Here is a 12,621-nt window from a genome sequence, read left to right as displayed (position 1 = left end):
TAGCTACATATAAAGGAACAGAATGTGTTAGTGGCTAAATCCAGGCTGTAATAACCACATTTGGTTTTATTATTTCTTCCCCTCCCTTTCTGTTTCTCCTTGCTGTAAGTAACAATGAGTCATTTGCTGTTGTAGAAACCACATGGGAGTTTATCTTGCCATTCCAGAAGCATCATTTTATTCTTGCAGGGGTATTTTATTTCATGTTTTCTCGGACACTGAACTCTGGATAGTTCATTTAATTGACCTGAAGTGTTCATACAAGATGCACATTCTGATTCAACAGTTCTTCAGCTGATGCAACACGCATATAAAAGTTGTCGGTTTACAAATAATAACCTTATTGCGATGTAGTCTTTCTGATATTAGCCAGCAATTGAAGAACTGTTCTCTCAGAAAATTCAAGTCTGGATGGATGAATCAATGACTGTTGTTACAGTCCCAATATAGGGTATCAAATAGTAAATATAACAGTTTGGCGAACCTGAAATTACATAAATTCTGAGTCTCTATTTTGTTGGTATCTAAGGATTGTACATTTTTAATAGCACACGATCTTTGAATGATAGTGTAGATTCATTAGAAACTAAGTACTTAGATGCTCTACAAATTTGGAGAAACATACCAGACAAGTATCACACACATTTTTCACTTTACTCAAACATGAGAGAACCTGAGTGTTGACACATGTAGCACACTCTAAATTAGAAACATGAACTGCCCAGAAAGTTTGCTCAAGTTGTCTGCTATGAAAACAGTCTAAAAAGAAGGTAGGTGATTGTAACCATTCTCTTGAAAAGTCCTGCAAGTTTTTGGTCTCCAATCCCACCACACACAATGTTGTGGAAGTGCTGCTACTTCCCTACTTCCGCTGTAACAAACCTGTTCATTTCATGCTATTTGTTGAAATAGATCCTCAGTAAAAATTAACTGAAGAAAAAAAAAAACTGTCTGACAATGACAGAACTTTACTAGTTTATGTGATAAAATCACACTTTGAAACGTCAAAAGGAAAATGTGTGATTACATAGGCATGGTCCCACCACATTTGCCATGAGCCCTCTGTTGCATCACAAGAACTGGAGACATTTTCACTGTTTTCATTGTCATTTTCACTTGACTTTTTTTACAAATGACTCCCTGTCATTATCAGAATCATTGTCACTCTCAATTTCACTTGGAGATTCCTCTGAAGGCTCTACAATTCCATCCTCAGATAGGAGTGTACGTCAAGAACTACCATTTTGCACCCGTTAACATGCACATTATAATTACAAAATTTTTCTCGACACAATGGCTGCATTTTGACACAGAGTTATTAAGGTTTCCCTAGATGGCAGTACTGTGCAGCATTGGTGCTTAACATAATCAAATGTGAGAGTAGAATGTATTAGAGCTACAAAAAGCCAGGTCAAATGAAACCTGACATTGGAGAACAAAGTTCACAGTGTTGAGTGGTAGTTACTGTTGGAGTGGAAAGCATTAAACTAATGTTAATAGTGGCATAGCTTAAAATATTGTCAGCATTTGATTGTAACTGTACCACAGTTGTGATATGTTTTGCAATGTATATTTTCCATATGTCTAGTATGTTACATGCTATCAGAAGCCCACATAGTTATTTGTGTGAATATAGTCATCACAATGTGTAGGACAGTAGTTCCAAGATAATTGGTGGTTAATGTTTGAAAGGACTCTGGTTCATCTCATTTGGCTATCAACAACTTGATCTGGTTGAAAATTGTTTTTTAAGACTCCAGATGTTTACTGTTACTCCACAATAAACATACATTGGAGGGAAAAAGTCAGTGTGTAGAATGAAAATTGACAGGACCGATAAATGGATCTTCTGCAGAGTCTTCTTTTCTTTAGGACATATGATATACAGGAATATAAATTGCATATGAGAAACTGATAACATCATAGTCAGACTTCTTAGTTGACATTCCATAAGTGTGTCAAGAATTTTAAAAGGACGTTGAAGAAAATGGTGTAAATTGTGGTCATGTAAGTAGTGAGCCATAACTTCTTAAACACAGACTTTACAAAACATCAGCAAGCAATTTCATTAATTGTACTGGTCTTTAAATCAAAACCTTTGGTCTTACATAAGTCTTACATTTCACGGACACAGTCGGATTTTTGTTTCAGTTTCTTAACTTTAAATCATAAAGGTTGCTATATAGGACCCTAAGAATGATATTTCTAAAAGATAGCAGTTGGCAATGGCTGATGCTGATGATTGCATAGGATGGTAGACCCAATGAGAGAATTGCATTCCATAATCATAGTAATTATGACATTGCTTGTCTGTATGTAGATGGCAGTAATGAAACACATTTCTGCGTAAAACAGAGCAGAATGTGATGTTCAATTTCAGCTGTGTTGTTATGTCCCAAGCTAACCAGTGCCTCAGAAACTGGGCCGTCTTCCAAAAGATGTGCTAAAAGTGTGTGACAATTATCATTGTATTTAAATATCATTACTGCTCATTTCAGTTAAGCTGCTTAAGCTGTACTGTTAGGTTACAACCTAGCCACAACCTTGCAAACTCCTACATAAGCCAGGAAAAATGTTGTGGCATGTACAACTTGATAATGTTTCCCCCCCAAATCAGTTGTTGCACTTCCTTTACAAAACAATATTTCAACAATACTGATGCAGTTCATAATTTATTTGTAAGAGGTGACATGTTTGGAATGTTTCAGATTTAGTTTTTTAGAATAGGTGCTACCATAGCCGTGGTTTATCATTGCCAACCAAATACTTCATTCAGTAATGTAACTACAAATAGTGCTGCACTGTTATACAAGGTCTGTTCAAAAAATTCCAGAACTTTGTCCACAAAATTTTTCTAAGCTTACCTTTTACTTACTGTGCATGGTCTCCTTCGAAATACTCTTATCCACAATTGATACACTGCTCCCAGTGCCATTTCTGTTTCTGGAAGAAGTCTTGGTATGCCTCCTGCTGGGTTATGCAAAATGCTGTCTGTGAATTTTCTTTTATCTCGCCTGTTGTTGCAAATCTTTATCCTTTCACAGGGGTTTTCATTTTTGGAACTAAAAAAAGTAGGCAGTGGCCAGGTCTGGAGAATACGGAGGATGAGTCAGCACAGTGATTTCGTATTTTGTGCAGTAGTTACACACCGTCAGGAATGAACGTGTGGGTGCATTTTTGTGATGCAAGCACCATGAATTGTTTCGCCACACTTCAGGCCATTTCCTTCACACAGGCATCGCAACACGTCCTGATTGTATCATTGCTTAATAGTTTGTCCTTGTGGCATGAATTCATGATGAACTAATCCTTCAAAGTCATAGGAAACTATCAGCATGGCTTTGATATTTGACATGACCTGATGAGTGGTTCTTGGTCGTGGAGAACCCTTCCAAATCCATTGTGAAGATTGAACCTTGGTCTCAACATAAACGTAGACCCATGTCTCATCATCAGTTATGATTCTTTTAAGGAGCATCTTGTTCTCGTTTAAACGATCCAAAAGTTCTTCACAGATTGTGAGGTGAAGGTCTTTGTGGTCTTGACTCGTGAGGCTTGGCATGAATTTGGTGGCAACATGATATGCTCGAAGATGCTGTGTCAGGATTTTGTGACATGATCCAACTGAAATGTTATATTCTTCTGCACTCTCTCTTATAGTCAGTCTTTGATTGGCACACACAATTTTGGTGACGTTCCTGACAGGAATGTCTTTGGTAGATGCGAAGGGCATCTTAAATGAGGCTCACCTTTAGCTTCCATCCGGCCATTTTTAAACCCCTGTGAACCATTCTTAACACTGAGTACGGCTTAAGCACTCATCTCCGTAGGCTTCCTGCATTATTTGGTGTGCCTCTATAAAGGTTTTCTCGAGTTTGATGCAAAATTTTACAAAGGTTTGTTGCTCCTCTAATTCTGCCATCTCGAAATTCGCAAACTGTGCGACACAACATTCTACTCAATACAGCACTGAACAACAACTAACAGATATACAACACTGAAACTTCCGCATTAAATACAGTTGTGCGCAGGGATGTCAACCGCATTTTGCTCCAACACATCAGTGGCGTGAAATTACGAATGTTCTGGAATTTTTTTTAACAACTCTCATATTGACTGTTAAGTTCACTGTGTTAGGAGATAAACACAAATGGCATCAATTTTTAGTGTGATATGGTTTGCAGCTGGGATACATTTTTATATGATTTGGTGATGCCTTCAGCTGCCATTCTCTTCATTTCATGTACAATTTCTTCCTTAGGCCATTTTCAAGTATCTGGAATGGAAGCATTATATATTGAATACATTAGTGACACTTGTGATTTTAACATAGATATACTAGGCACTTTGTAAATTAAGTTATGGATGATTTTTTTAGTAGTATATGATGCATGTACGTCCTTGCTCCGAGGACTGCCTGTAATGCGGGAGCAAGTTACTTTTACTTTCGATCATGATTGTTGTACAGAAGTTTAACTACCTTACATAAGCCCTTATTTTCAATTATATTTAATTATCGTTTATCATTTGGTGTAAATATGCCTGTGTAATTTCTTTAGAGTAACCTATAATTATTTATTCTCGTTATGGGAGCAGATTATTTTTGAAGAGTTGTTACAAAGATCTTATATATAAAATCGATCACAGCACTCTAATGAAACAGTACTGAAAACTATGAGAGTCGAGTATAAAGTCTTTTATGGTTGCGTGATGTTTCACATTACAGTAATATTTATTGATGAGTGTAGCGATAATTTTACATTCTGTGGTTCTGTAATGCTTTGTTGTAGAAATGGTAAAAAGTTGTATAAGAATTTCCCATTTCACAGACCTTTTTGCTCATTTAAAACTGTCTGACTGATGTTTTAGATGAGTGTAAATTTCAATTTCTTCAGTCACATCCATGATTTTTCCTTTCTGTAACTTATGTGATATTTCAAGGGATTCATCTATATTATGTATTTTGTGGTTGGTGCCTTTTAACTGTCCAGCAAAGGTGGGTGGGCTATTGCCACTTATTGTCTTGTGTCCTTTAAATCTCATGCTAACTTTCCTTGTTTGTCCAGTATAAAATTTTGAACATTTTTTAGTTAATTTTGTAGATTCCTGATTGCGAAAATGGCTCTGATTTCCGTAGTATGTCTCCCAATAATCGTTGTAGATTGTTAGTGTTTCTGTAACTAGTGCATAATTTTGTATTTTTGAAACATTGAGTAATTTTGTCAGAAGCAATACTTATAAATGGTTGCATAAGAACCTTGTTTTTCTGTGCTCTGTATGTGTGCCCCTCTGGTTAAAGTTATTTTATCAGTTCCTTAATTCCTTAAAGAATTTTTGTAAAGAAATTAAATACAGTCATAGTTACACCAGTGATGAATGATAATCAAATACAATTGAGAACAAAGGCATATGTGGGTTAATTAATAGATTTATGTAAAATAATTATAATTTTCCTAGTGCTAAGTACATTAAAACAAGGACCTTGTACGTAAAAGGCTTGCAACAACTGCACAAAAGTAATCTGCTTCTAAAATAGCAAAAAATCTCTATAATTTTTTGTAAGAGCATTACATGCGGTCGTAGGAGCAAGGACATACATGGCATAATATACTTCTGAAGAATCATCCATGAAACAAATTATAATGTGCCTAGTTGTCTTGTTCTTATGTCAAAATCACAAGTATCACTAATGTATCCAGTGTATAATGCTTCCATTTTAGACACTTGAAAATGTGTGCAATCATATATGAAATGGAGAATGCCAGCTGAAAGCATGACGAAATCATTCAAAAAAACAAATGACATCATTCATATTCATTCAGGTCTGGGGACTCCATGGCTCAAGATAGTTAATTGCATAATGTTTGCAAACACTACTTGAAAGCAGACATCTTACCAGCATCATTTAGGTCAGCTACTCTTTCTTTTTCTGTTCCTCTCCTTGAACATTGTTTCATAAAGTGTAACTGGCAAGAAATCTATAAGTATTGTAATGCAAAAGATAGTTTGGATTAACACTAGGAGTGACCAATACAAATATTGTTAACAGTGGGAAAGTTTTAGTTCTGTGATCATAAAAGTGGGTTTTGCTGTATTTTGTTGGAAGATTACATTAGGCAGCACAAGGCATTTTCCTTTCCCATATAGCATACTATTTTTCTATAGTTAACAACACCCAAATAAAATTTCATGCTCACTACACAATCATGTCTGTAAAATCAAAACTGCTGTCCTGCCTTTAGCTTACCTGCTGACCTAAATATTTTGAGATTTAAAAAAAAATAAATTAAAATTCTTATTTTTCATGTAAACAACTTTGTACAAATTAATGCTGAGTATGCTCATAAGATGGACAAACAGCCATATAAAACCATAGCTCTAGTAGTGTGAAATTATTATTTTGGATAAACCACAAATCCCTTTGAATCATCAGCTTTCTTAGTAGGCCTTTCAAAAATTAATTGTATTGCTTTCAGCAGACAGATTCACAACAAGAGATGTGCTGCAGCCACTATAAAAACAAAAACAGTCTTTTGCTGCTGCAACAGTGTGGATATTTGCTTTGGGCTGGTTTGGTTTGGCCCTTTGTCTTGTGACTGCAGGAGATTCATACAAAAAGCCGAGAACATTTGTTAACGTATAGTCCAGCACCATTTTTTCTTCATTGTGTCCTAATAAGAACCATGCACATTTGATGTCTGTGTGCAGGAAATTTTCCATTGAACATCTGTAAATCAGTGACGTCATGTAGCTGTCTATCCTGCATGGCAGAGGTGTATCAGCAGAAAATTCCCTTGGATAAACAATAAAATTACAGAGATAAATTGTCTGGTCTGCACTTAACGTCAGAAGGCAAAATTTCAGTGCTGCATCTGTTGAGAGGAAAAGAGAGAAACAAAGGTGAAAAGAAGCTGTCGGAGCAGGAGGTCAAAAATAGTCTGCTCTGTCTAATGCACCTCTGTCCTTTCATTATTCTTTCCCCTTCAAACTCACAGGTGGGCCTTTATCATTCTGGGTTCTGACTGATCTGCCCCTTTTCTAACTATCCTCTATATATCCTTTTGTCCCTCAGGAAAGAATGAATAGTTCCAAACACTGGGAAATGTTTTTCAGCTTTGATTGTATCTGTCGCCAGTACTGGAATTTTGCCTTTTGAAGCTAATGGGTTGTCATTGTGTGTCTTTGTAATTGATTGCTATATGGATGAAATTAAACTATATCCAGATATTAATATCAATAAGTGAATTTATTTACTTGAGACAAACATTATAAAAATATAAGGGTGGTCTGAATAGTTCTCACCTGTGCCCTTGGACCAGAGTACTTCTTGCCCCAACCTTAATCCTGGCCTGTTTGTGTGTAATGACTCCTTACTCATTTTATTTTAATTTTGTAATTTTGTGTATTTGTCATTGAATATGAATAGGCATACAGTTTTTATTAGCTGTGAGTGTGAATTAAGTTTTTAAGATTTATTTATTACTAGCAAACATGGCAATGTTTCACAATTGCTAAATTCATTTGGAAATTGGATATATGTCCTGATCTCCTCCCTCTCCCCCCCCCCCCCCTCCGCCCCACATTATATCCATCTCTTTCTCCTCCCCCCTCCCCCCCCCCTCACGTTGTCCTCCTCCTCCTTCAGAGGTTTGCAGCTAGTAGATATAGAACAATGAAATTATTGATCTTGCAGGTGAAAGTACGAGAAGCCACAAGCAATGATCCATGGGGTCCCAGTTCAACACTTATGTCAGAAATTGCTGACCTAACCTACAATGTTGTTGCATTTACGGAAATAATGCAGATGATATGGAAAAGGCTTAATGACCATGGGCGCAATTGGAGGCATGTGTACAAAGCACTTGTACTTTTGGAGTATTTGATTAAAACTGGAACGGAAAAGGTATGTATTTCTGTAAAATTAATGTACATAGAAGATTAAAACATAATATTTTGTAAAGACCTAATATTTTGTAACAATTTAAAAATTTACCACTGAGAATTGTGGATGGGATACAAACAGTTATCGAGTGCTGGATCATGATCAGAAGTGTGTGTGTGGGGGGGGAGGAGGGGGGCGGGGGTCGGCAGCGGCATGTATAGCAAAAGTGAATGATGGTGTATCTTGAACTACTGTATCTACATGAGAGGCCAGTGCATTCCGTTGCATACTGGCTGCCATTTGTCATTAAAACAAAAGAAAAAGTCAGTCACTCTTAAAGTATCCTAATTTGTTTGTTAGGTTGTTAATTTCAGTCATACTGAACATACGTGACCAAATCACAATCCTCAAAACCCTTTTATCACAATGAGTAACTTAATGTAACCCAGATGTTTCTTGGACCAAAGTATGTAAATGATAATTGAAAATTTATTAATACAGTTCATTGACATTGTTTTTATGGTATTCTGTTGGTCCTTTTATTATTCTTCATTAAGAACGAGAGGATGTTTATGTTCATTTAATTCAGGCAGTATTTCTTGCAAGTGCTGTACTGGGTGCCACGTGTATAAAATGCCGCTGGTAAAGTTCATTCTCATTTGCAGTTGTGTGGATCCATTTACAATAAATCATTGTTGAACGACGCAGTAAGGGTGTCCCAACACTTGTCAGTTATGTTTGGTCAGTATTTACATGATCTTGATATGAGGGTGGTTTGAAAAGTCCTCGGAAAGGAATAGGAAAAAAGTAATTACATCATTGAAACTTTTTTATTTTTCAAAGTAGTCTCCTTGTAGATTAACTCACTTTGTCCAATGATCTTCCAGTGCGTTGATCCCATTTCAAAAATGAGTTTCCTCCAGGCCTGCAAAATAGTTGTCAACTCTATCAATTCTTCGTTTGAAGTGAATCTTCGTCCACCAAGAAAAATTTTTTAGTTTTGGGAAGAGATGGAAGTCTGATGGAGCTATATCAATTGAATAAGGCAGATGTGGTAACAATTCATACCTTAGTTCGTGTAATTTTGCCATGGTGACAGCACAGATGTGTGTGTGCATTGTCCAGCATCAAGAACCATGGCCCCCACCTTACAGATAATTTTTTCATTTCTAATTCTTCAGTTAAAATGTGATACACCCATTCACATAACATCTGGCAAGCTTGAGCAATTTCACACACTTTCAATCGGTAATCCTTCATGACCATTTTGTGCACTTCTGCAATGATTTCTGGAGTAGTGACACCTCGTGGCCGACCACTGCGTGGACCATCTAAATTTAAATTCATTTGTCCACTTGGCAACAGTTGAATATGAAGGAGCAGAGTCCCCTGAACTTTTCAAACCATCTTTGTAATTTTCCATCTTTCCAAATCACTATACGGGAACAAGAAGTCATCACCACACTTCCAAGACCACTGACGTGACACATGTTTGAAGGCAACAGTCCAATGAATAACATGTGAAAAACGCGTTGTGCTAGTGTTGAACTCTCGTGGTGATCCCAAGAACTTTACAAACCACCTTTGTAATTAAAGTCCTTAAATTTCACTGTCACTCGGATTTAAATCTGTTGTTAAGAAGTAGTAAAGGAAGAAAGTTGTTCTTTTACATTCTCCAATTTAGGTGCGAACTTTAGTGTAATGTAATTCTCAAGAAGTATATCAATTCAAAGTAATGAAAAATTTAGTACTTCTGGAATGCACTTTGTTACTGGTATTTATTTTTTGCACTGTTTGTTAGTTTTTCTTATAAGATTACTAGCTTCAGGCTGAGCCCATCATTAGATGGTAGCATTGACTACTTTGCAAGTTTCACATTTGTGTCTTCCTGAGAAGACCTCCTTTACATATTATAGGACAGAGGATTGATTTTCTTTTGTAATTCGTACTGATCAATGAACTGAACTAAAAACCCTTTTAGTTCAGTTCTTTTATCATTGTAATCCTCGCCCCATCTGAGATTGAAGCCTGGACACTCGGGGGTGGAGTCAGGTGCTCTACCCAATAGACCACCATGGCACTATCAAAGTAAATTCACATTCAGTCTTCTAAATGTGAACAAGCATCATTAATCTGTAGTTACTGACTGCATTCTGCAGTTATTTGAAGTTGGAGGATACAAGAGCAAACATTAACCCCCCAAATAGGTGCACCGATTTTCGCAACACCAGCGGACATGTACTTTGTACACTTCTAAGGAATAGCTGTCTTTATATTAGCAAGGTAAACATATATGAACAAAGTTACAGTTTAATCTCAGTTTGATTAAACAACAGTAAAATAAACTTATATTTTTGAACCATTTGATTGTATCACTCTGTTGCCACGTACAAGTGTTACTCCACAATAATGACCTCCTCAGAATGTTAAAAAGCATAGTTGCACCAGATCACTTATTCGATTACTAATTGTCTCATAGACAACTGCCTAATTGTGGAATTGTGTTGCTAGCTCACAGTCTGGCATTGGACTAAATGTTTTCCATAGCAACATAACCAGATATAGTCTGTCTGAAAATTGGAAAGCAAGAAGAAATCTGTCATGCAGCATAGTACAATGTGCTATGTTAAACATAGATAGTTTTTGTCTGCACTTCTTTTTTGAGTTATTTAGTAAGTGAACAACCTGCGCAGGTAATCAGCAAGTCTTCTTAGTGAGGCAAGTTAAGGGATAAAAATTCCAAATCACAAGAATGCCAACACATTGCAGAGAATGGTAGCTGGTATTAAGGATCATTCAGTCATTTCTGTGTGATTTATGCTTTTGTTAAAGAGATTGTACAAAAAGAAAGGTTACATAAAATCGAGAGCCGTAATCAAAGTGCCGCAATCTGTACAAAAATTATCATTGCTGCAATAGCTCATATTGGGAAAGAACGGCAAAATAAATGACATGGTTTAGTAGAATGGCAAAATAAATTACATTGTTGATTAGAATAAAAAAGAATGGAAAGAATATTTGTAAGAATTGGTTTTCATCGATAGTTTCGACAAATTTGTCAGCATACAAACACTGGAGGACTTTATTATTATTATTATTATTATTATTATTATTATTATGTTACACATTAATAAAAGAATAGTGCCAACATTCCATAAATTGCTTGTTATTGTAAAACAGAGATGCACCAGATATGTTTTTCTTTGTACACTGTATTGTCTCTGACGTCTCAAAGTTAAAAAGTAGGTTATGGGTGGACTCATGTGACCCTCATTTGGAACAGCCTCTTTGTGTTTTGTGCCGTAGCTGAGTAAAAATGGTGGGTTGTTGAGTAGTCACTTACCAGTTTGCTTGCAAGCTGTAAGAAATATAATAAACATCTGTGCTGTTAAAGTGAACTGATTGACTCTTTCAGGAAGGTGGATACAGTGATAAGGCACTGGACCCACATTTGCAAGGACAGTGGTCCAAAACCCCCTTTGGTTATCCAGTCTTAGGATTTTTGTGCTTTCTCTAAACCACCTAAGGCAAGTGCTGGTTCTTCTGAAAATGATGCAGTTTTCAAAGTAACTTGAATAAAATTGTCTTTCAAGAACAGATTATTTCAGAGCATTGTTACATATGAAACAGGATTTGTTTTTAGCTTAATCTATACCCGTTACATTTTATAATTGAAAAGTTTGTGGTTTGTCTAGTTGCTTGTAGCACATTTTTCTTATATTTAAAGTCATTGTTTATTATCAAGTGGAAGTTTTAACTAACAAAGTATTGTATGATTTTCTTAAGTAATTACAGGTAACATAAGCAACTTTTACTTTATCACATGAGAAATAAAATTTGATGGAGAGATGCTTTGCCTTATTAAATTAAAAAAATTATATGCACTTATACTGTCCAGTCTCTAAAAATAAAAAGGTATATTCTTTGCTGTTTGATAGAATGTAAATTAAAAGTAAAAATAATATTGGTACTATGAAAATTTGATTTGGACATTGAATCTTGTGAAGACAATATAAGATGAATGTAATATATATTCAGCTAGTATGACTTGCTGAAGTAGTCGGAATGTTGTGTAGTTAATGACTCCCAGCATATATTTTGGTGTTAAAAGGTGGTTCTCTGGGCTTTCTTTTTTTTTCTTTTTCCTTTTTTTATTTTGAGGATTGTGTTATGCTTCAGGAAATTGATGTCCAGCCACTACTGATCCTAGAGTACTGTAAGTGTAAAAAAAGTTGAAGAGGGTCAGTCCATAAAGTCCATTTTCAGTAAAATTCTTTCATTGAGATAAGAGTGAAATGACATAAGGAAATGATATGTATGCAGATGCTGAAGTAAATGGAAAAATAGTCCCAATGCCTTTATCAGGAATAAGGTAATATACTGTATATTGTTAAGTACTAACTGAGAACTGAAATAAAGGATACACATTCAGAACTAAAGTAGACTGCATAGTCAGCAAAAGCAAAATAAGTAGGACATTTCCATTTCCACCATTGTCTCAGATTTTTTTAAAGTTTTGTGTTCCGGCTTGCTAAACAATTAGTGGATTATATACAAAACACTATCACAAATTGTAGTGCTTTGTGAGTAGGAGCCTCTTAAGTGAGTGGTGACAGAATGTGATAACATTTTTTAAAAGAAGTAGGGGTAAAGTTTGAAATCTGACTTTACAGTGAATGACGGTGGTAAATTTGCAAAATGTGGTAAGATGGTTGAACAGTTTCGGCATGGTGTGTGTT

General features: G+C 35.8%; 1 protein-coding gene across 10 annotated transcripts in view; it reads left to right on the top strand.

Moving 5' to 3' along the window:
* The window catches only part of LOC126162377 (epsin-2), a 169,338-nt gene that overhangs the window by 33,019 nt on the left and 123,698 nt on the right, over positions 1–12,621 (top strand). For all 10 annotated transcript variants that reach the window (XM_049918843.1, XM_049918840.1, XM_049918842.1 and 7 more), the window contains exon 4: positions 7,694–7,903. In XM_049918843.1, coding sequence (XP_049774800.1) covers positions 7,694–7,903 — 210 coding nt within the window. The remainder of the gene's footprint in view (positions 1–7,693; positions 7,904–12,621) is intronic.

This window comes from Schistocerca cancellata, chromosome 2 (assembly GCF_023864275.1).
Source record: "Schistocerca cancellata isolate TAMUIC-IGC-003103 chromosome 2, iqSchCanc2.1, whole genome shotgun sequence".
Taxonomy (NCBI): Eukaryota; Metazoa; Arthropoda; class Insecta; order Orthoptera; family Acrididae; genus Schistocerca; species Schistocerca cancellata.
This window is presented reverse-complemented; position numbering and strand designations above follow the sequence as displayed.